The sequence below is a fragment of the Ranitomeya imitator genome, chromosome 3, assembly GCF_032444005.1.
Source record: "Ranitomeya imitator isolate aRanImi1 chromosome 3, aRanImi1.pri, whole genome shotgun sequence".
NCBI lineage: Eukaryota > Metazoa > Chordata > Amphibia > Anura > Dendrobatidae > Ranitomeya > Ranitomeya imitator.
Window position 1 is genome coordinate 629,092,152 of NC_091284.1, and position 7,912 is coordinate 629,100,063.

Here is a 7,912-nt window from a genome sequence, read left to right on the forward strand (position 1 = left end):
GATAGATAGTGACTGTAGAGGGCTACTATACAAGAACTCTTACCACCTAGCTCACTATTAAGGTAGGTTCACCCAACCGTATTAAAAATCAGACAGAATTTCATCAGCAAAAGTAGGACGATTTTTCCCACTTGCCATCATTGTGAAGTATGTTCTTTTTACAGCAGAGGCTACTAATCATTTACAGGACCATTTACAGTTTATTATGTTATGGATTAGCAATATATCTGCAAAAATCATTTGCTTATACTGTGGTTCTGCATGGCGGGTGATTTTTTTTTCCTTGCTCCCAGAGTTGAAGAGGTGAGTCTCATCTGATTTCCGGAGGAAAATCTTGCATGTTGCTATTTTTGTTTTACAGGCCGATTCGGTCAGTGAAGAAAATCGCTCATCTGCCGTGCCCCATTGAATGACATTGGTTTGAATGCGATCCATTTTATTAAGAGATAGCAATCGGACAAAAAATTTGATTGTGTGTGTAACACCCCAGGGAACCGGTTGTTATAGTGATGTTGCCTTCCTTTCGGGGAGGGCGATATCATGCTTGGAGGCAAGGAGGATTTATTTTACCAGGTAACGCACCTACATACAACACATCCTGAATCCAGGCCAGAAGGGGGAGCTCTGAACCCGGATTCAAGGGAGCTTTTCCAGCTTTAAGTGTTCTGGTCTGGAGGAGGAGTTAGACAGTTGTTCCAGGGAGACCAAAGAGTCAGTTCAGTCTGGAGAGACAGTGGAAGAGAGAGGAAGGAGAGCTGACAGTGGGGCCGTGCAGCCACGTGTGAGCTGTAGCTCCAGGAAAGGAAGAGAACTTGAAGGGTTGCATGTCAGTGAGTGTCAGAGGAATGGAGCATAGGAGCAGGAAAGCGCTTAAAGGGGAACTGTGACTGGGCACCCTCAGAGCCAAAGCGAAGGAACCAGGCACCGGGAGCCTGAGGCTGTGTTGTACTCCAGGTCGCACGGCAGAACCGGAGGGCATAGGACTTTATGTAATTTGCTTGCACCCACACCTGAAGGTGCAGCAGTACACTAAAAGTCCGGGTCATGCTAGAGACCCTATAAAAAGGCTCACAATGCTCACCATATGGGTAACTGTCCCAGGACAGGAGAGAGAGGACTTTGTACAGAAGCTACAGGCAGCAAGGACCTCACATACGAGAGCGAGTAGGAAGGCTTACGGACCTCACCTGGGAGAGGGATCACCTTTGCCTCCAGGCCGGCCGGACCATATCATCACCTGTTCCTGGTACCCTGGACTGTGGCCTGCTACCATCAGTAAACAAGGTAAAGATGTTACAACTCTGTGTCCTCCGTTAAGTTGCCGGAATCCACCATCCCTGCCAATACCCACTGGGAGCCCTGGGGGCCCCGCTTCACATATGGGAAGCGTCACCATCTTTGTTGCAGTAACATCACCGCAGAGGACCCCTTTAAGCAGCGTCGGTCCCCTCTGACTGAGAACCACAAACTTTATCACAACTCCCTTAAAAGACCTTCCCCTTTTAATTGAGTGCTCAGGGCCACTGACCGGGTCGCACACACCCTGACATCCCCTTTAATTGTGACCGGACCCGTAGCCGAGTACCCCACAGCCCTGGCGGGCAATCCATGTGCATGACCCCTTAAGGGGCTTGCCCAGGATAGGAGCTCAAGTCTGCTGTCAGCTCTATGTGACTGCAGACTTTTGAATCTTCGCATCGTGAGCACAGTGCTGGCTCAGTTCTTGTACCCATACCTCACATGGGAGCATTGAGGGATTAATGTTGTAATAGATATTCAGTTTATACTTATAGTGAATGCTTATTGAATTGACACCCTCAAATTGCAATGGGATGATTCTCTCAAATAAGTTTTTCTTAATAATATTAGTATTGTGATTCTTATTATTTTGTGCATCAGTATAAATATTTAACATTTAATTTATATGTCTTGCTTTAGAACCTGGAATATCCCTCATGCATGAGCATTTGAATAGTTAACTCGACTGCCACAGCTGCCTGGTGCACAGATTCCACTTACAAGCCAGCGCACATAGTCGAAAATGTGATAAATCTGGTCTCATGTCTGAACTGAACATTTCAAGTAACAACATCCGGGGGACGGCAATCCTTTCTTTCAAGCCAAATCAATTGCAGAGCAAGAAAGGAATTAAAACATGGAATGACCACACAAGCCAGCATACTGTGAGTAGGAGGGAGGTCTGTGCTGTGCAGCAACTCCAGCTCTGTAATCAGCAGCAGACATCAGCAGGTGAGACTTAGTTATCCATATGTAGCCAGCTATTTGTATTTTATGTATGGATCCAGCAGAGCCTAATTTGTGCCCACCTCATTGCTGCAGAGTAGTAATGTATCAAATTAAGTTATTGTATTAGGAGTACCTGCAGTACTAAAGGAAATCAAAGGCAATCACATACTCAGGTCTGCTACATATCAAATGTGTCATTCTGCATATCTATATATTGAAATCTATATATCTATATTTAAAGAAATACAAGGAAATATATATATATGTATATATATGTATATATAAATGCATCTCTTGTTCTATATATAGATGTGGATATATGTAATATATACCATTTATATGTAGATAGATAGATAGATACAGCTGCTCATTGATACCTGATATTATCTATAATTTTACTTGAAGTTATATAATGTAGCAAGGCTGTGTGATTTATGATTTATCAGTCTGCGTCACGGAAACAGTTAACAGTTATGACTTTGCTACATCTGTGTTATATATGTCTTATCTCTATATGTTTTCCATTTAAACAATCATTTATAAGCGTTTCTGTCTTGTTCCATCTAAGTTTTCTATAAGTCACCACGCACTTTCTTCTTAAAGCCAAATATTGCTTTTCATGGTCCGGTCAGGGCTCGTCCATCCCTTTTGAATGCCTTGTTAATTGATGCATCTGTGGCTATTGGCTGGGGCTGCCCAGAGATTTGCATGAGCAGAGAGGGAGTGTCTGTGTCTTTAACACCAGGAACTAAATGACTGCAGTTTCATTGGGATTAAACTACCAAGGGAATGAAAGGATCACACAGCGCACAGGAATACTGAGCTGGCTTCTAAAGCCTTCGAACCTGGATATGGGGCAACAAGCCAGTCCAACCAGGACCAGCCCAAGCCGTGTACAGGTAGGTGATCTGACAGCACACATACTGTGCAACTAGTAGTTTTACCAATGTTTAGATAGCTAGCTCTGTGTAATTTCTAACCATGATGTGTGAATTGTGAAGGATGTTGTGTTATACTGGAATGAATGGCATTTACAAAGCAGTGATGACAGAAGAATAGTGAAAAAATGACATTAATTTTACATTTATTATAGACCTAAGTGATAAATGTTAGCTTTAATTACTGAAAATATTTACAAATGTATTTAAGTTATTATTATTATTATTATTATATTGTATCATGCATAATTAATAATAATAATACAGCAAACATGCTAGACAATATTATTATTATTATTATTATTAATATTATTATTATTATTATTTATCGTCATTGCGGGATCTGTATTTATAGACATGTGTCTCTCTTTTCAGCACTTTGTGTTCCTGTGTCTGATTGTTGCCTTGGCTGGACCCACAATTAGTTCAGCAAGTTACAGCACAGCTTCTGAATTGTTATACATGCTACAGGAAGGATTACCCAAGGGGATTCTCATTGGAAACATTGTGCGTGATCTGCAGCTGGTTCTGTTAACTGACCCCCCTCTTTCATTCAGCCTGGCATCTAAAGGGCTAAGTGGGAAGTATGTGAAGCTTGATAACAGCACAGGGGAGCTGTACACATCAGCAGAGGAGTTGGACAGAGAAGCTCTTTGCCCACAGAACCCTGGTGTCCAGGACTGCGTCCTCCTTCTTGATATAATCATTTTGCCCCAGGAATATTTTAGGCTCGTCAAAGTAAAGATTGCCATCATTGATGTGAATGATAACGCTCCTTCGTTTCCAGTAGTGCAGATTTATATTACTGTCCCAGAGAATGCTCCTGTTAACACCAGGCTGGCTATAGAGCATCCTGCTTATGACCCTGATGGAGGACTGAATGGGGTCCAGACCTACAGGTTAGTGGACTACTACGGTGTATTTACATTAGATGTGGAAGAGAATGAGAGTGGGGAAAGGACACCCTACCTAATAATAATGGGGACCTTGGACAGAGAGGTCAAGTCTGAGTACAAAACTATAATTATTGCTGAAGATGGCGGCAACCCACCCCTTGTAGGATCTGCTACACTTTCTATTCTCATTAGTGATGTCAATGACAATTGTCCACAGTTCAATGAATCTACTATTAATGTGACTATTCCTGGAAATTCAAGTGTTGGTATGAAAGTAACCAAGGTACAAGCTGTGGACATTGATCTAGGTAGCAATGCAATAATAACGTATGCCTTCAGCGAACGTGTTCCGCAGTCTTCAAAAGAACTTTTCTATTTGGATGAAAATACAGGAGTAATAAAACTTTTCAAAAAAGTAGACGGCAACACCATTCAACAACATAAATTAACTGTACTTGGCAATGGTCCAGGCTGCATCCCAGCTGTTATGAGCGTATTTATTTCCATTACTAAAGTGGCACTCCGACCACCCGAAGTTGTACCCCGCTATATTGCGAATGAAGAAAATGGAATTGTTTATTTAAAGGAGTTAGAACCTGTTAATTCTCCGATTGCATTTTTTACTATCAAAGATCCTGATGGCAAGAACAAGGTAAATTGTTATTTAGAAGGAGAAGGACCATTCCGACTTTCTGCATACAAAACCTATACAAATGAATATTTGCTTGAGACTGCAAATACTTTAGATTATGAAACAAAACGAATATATAATATTTCAGTGGTTGCACTTAGTATGGATGGATCTAAAGTTAGGAAACCGATACAAGTGTATATTCTTGATGAGAATGACAATGCCCCTATTTTCACACAGCCCACCGTGGAAGTTACAATTGAAGAAAACAACCAACCTAATGCTTTTTTAGCCAAGTTACATGCTATTGATTCTGACAGTGGTGAAAGAGGTCAAGTTTCCTACTTTTTGGGACCTGATGCACCTTCATATTTTCTTCTTGATAAGCAAACTGGAATTCTTACAGTTACAACTATGCTAGATCGTGAAGAAAAAGAGAAATACAGGTTCACTGTTAAAGCAAGAGATTCTGGCTACCCTCCAAGAGAATCCATAGCCACTGTTCATATTACAGTTCTAGACAAAAACGACAACAGCCCTCGTTTCATCAGCAAAGATTTCAGTTTTTTTGTTCCTGAGAACTTTCCGGGCTTTGGTGAAATTGGAGTAATTAGCGTCACAGATGCTGACTCTGGACAGAATGGCTGGATAGCCCTTTCTATAGTGAATGGAAGTGACATTTTTGTCATCGACACTGGCAAAGGACTCATGAGAGCAAAGGTATCACTGGATAGAGAACAACAGAGTTCTTATACTCTTTGGGTCGAAGCATCTGATGGAGGTGACCCCACTTTGTCTTCTACAGCTAAAATAACGATATTACTTCTGGATGTTAATGACAACCCCCCAATGGTCCTATTCCCACAGTCCAATATGTCATATCTTCTAGTCCTTCCTTCAACTCTGCCTGGTTCTCCTGTTACTGAAGTCTATGCTGTTGATAAGGACACAGGGATGAATGCAGTCATAGCATATAGTATTATAGGAAGAAGGGGGCCTAGACCTGAATCTTTTAGGATAGACTCCAAAACAGGAAACATAACATTAGAGGAGGCCTTAATGAGGGATGACTATGGCTTATATAGATTATTAGTTAAAGTAACTGACCATGGTTATCCCGAACCACTTTTCTCCACAGTTATGGTCAATTTGTTTGTCAATGATACTGTAACCAATGAGAGCTACATTGAGAACTTGTTAAGGAAAGATCCTGATATCAACATAGAAGAGAAGGAACCACAAATAGCAATTGAACCTACTCATAAAAAGATTGAAGCAGATTCCTGTGTCCCTACACTCGTCACTCTGTCAATATTTTGTTTGGGATCTGTCATTCTTGTCACTCTGATGGCAATGTATATTTGCTTGAGAAAAGGAAAGAAGGATCATAGAATAAATGAAAACTTGGAAGTTCAAATCCCACTAAATGGCAAAATGGACTTCCATATACTTGATAAAAAGCCAATTGAGATTTCTAACATTTAAAACATTTTTTTTCCTGATCAATACCTGTTGGAGGATGGAAAATTACAAATAACACAATGTGTTTGGAAATGGTTATCATGAAGGTCCACTAATTTATACCATATAGTAATATATATGTAAATATCTCTTTACAGCTTTTTTACTTAAAGCAACAAAACTTGTAAAGTTTTTTTTTATACATATTGCATATAGCACTACTCTTTACTGAAGTCACATGTACAACTTACGTCTCTTACCTGCAAAACCAAATGCATCAAAGTTAGATGTTGGTTAGTTGATACCCAGCAGAGGGCCCAGAGCTATTGTGAAAAATAGCATATATTATATATTTTTAATGTTTTATTGTCATATACCATTTGCATAAAATAAATGTAACCTTTCTATATTTCTACTGAAATGCAAAAAAAAAAAAAGAGACAAATTTGATACACTGAATGTATGTTATCGTACCTCAAGCTGTAAGGGAGAGAGTTAAAAAGGGATTAACAAGAAGTGCAATTCATTTACAAGCAAAGATTCATTAGTATTACACATGATGCAAGGTATTATGTAACCATGACTGGTTGCATTTGTGAGGGGTTTCTTATTATTCGCTGTATTTAGTGTGTGTGTGAGGGATATATCATCCACAGTATTTGGACCTTTTTTTTATTATTATTTTGGACGATATATGCACTTGCTTGACAATCATAACACACAATGCTTGTCTCTGTGAGTTTTCACTTTTATATTAACAAAGGATTGCTTGGTTTATATGTCATTCTCAATGTCTAAAAGAGCCAGACTGGTCTCCCACTGTTTAGCTTTTCATCTGGCTTACTATATGTTTTAGGTTGGAGATGTAGCACAGTGATATATTCTTTATTTATGCATTCTCTTTAGCGGTATCTCTTATATTTTTGGCCTTGCGTGGATGGAATTAAAACATAACTTTTAAGTGTAGTGACAGATTTTCCACAGCAGCAGATTTAGCAATACCCTTTATGGCGTGGTATAATATTTATTTGCTAGGCATTATTAAGCATTACGATCCCTAGACTCATATTCCATCAATTTAATTTCTGATTATTGAGTTGTGTAGTTAACATATAACCAGCCTCAGTCTGCTTCTCAAGGCGTCAAATGTAAGCACTGAATGTCCATGTGATGTTTCATTGTATATAGCAAGCAAAATGCTAATGTTTTATTTGAAAAAAAAAAAATATAAGAAAAAAAATCTATTGATTTACAGCATCACGTCTGTTCTGTACCAAAACTGTTTATATGTCTTTAAATTAAAGTTATATTTTCCTAACATGTTATTTGTATGTATTTTTATATTAGAGTTAAGCCCTATATGAGTTTACTGTATATTTCATTGTCTATAAGGCCACGTGCACACATTTGGTCAGTATTTTCCACCAATGCAGTAGTGGTACTCGTGTTTCTATAAGGCCATGTACCCACCTTCAGTATTTTGTCGGTATTTTACCTCAGGATTTGCAAACCAAAACCGGGAGTGGGTGAAAAATCCCGAAGTGGTGCTCGTGTTTCTGTAAGGCCATGCACTCACCTTCAGTATTTTGTCGGTATTTTACCTCAGGATTTGCAAACCAAAACCAGGAGTGGGTGAAAAATCCCGAAGTGGTGCTCGTGTTTCTGTAAGGCCATGTACTCACCTTCAGAATTTTGTCGGTATTTTACCTCAGGATTTGCAAACCAAAACCAGGAGTGGG

General features: G+C 39.5%; 1 protein-coding gene across 1 annotated transcript; it reads left to right on the plus strand.

Moving 5' to 3' along the window:
* The first annotated feature begins 2,972 nt into the window (after positions 1–2,972).
* PCDH20 (protocadherin 20) lies at positions 2,973–7,491 on the plus strand. Its single transcript, XM_069758171.1, has 2 exons — positions 2,973–3,146; positions 3,561–7,491. Exons 1-2 carry the CDS (start codon positions 3,000–3,002, stop codon positions 6,195–6,197), a joined length of 2,784 nt encoding a protein of 927 aa, XP_069614272.1. The 5' UTR covers positions 2,973–2,999; the 3' UTR covers positions 6,198–7,491.
* Positions 7,492–7,912: the final 421 nt, after the last annotated feature.

Coding starts and splice junctions, on each gene's coding strand:
- PCDH20 (XM_069758171.1), top strand. CDS start 3,000: ATGACTGCAGTTTCATTGGGATTAAACTACCAAGGGAATGAAAGGATC. Junction 3,147..3,560: donor CCAGCCCAAGCCGTGTACAG/GTAGGTGATCTG, acceptor CTCTCTTTTCAG/CACTTTGTGTTCCTGTGTCT.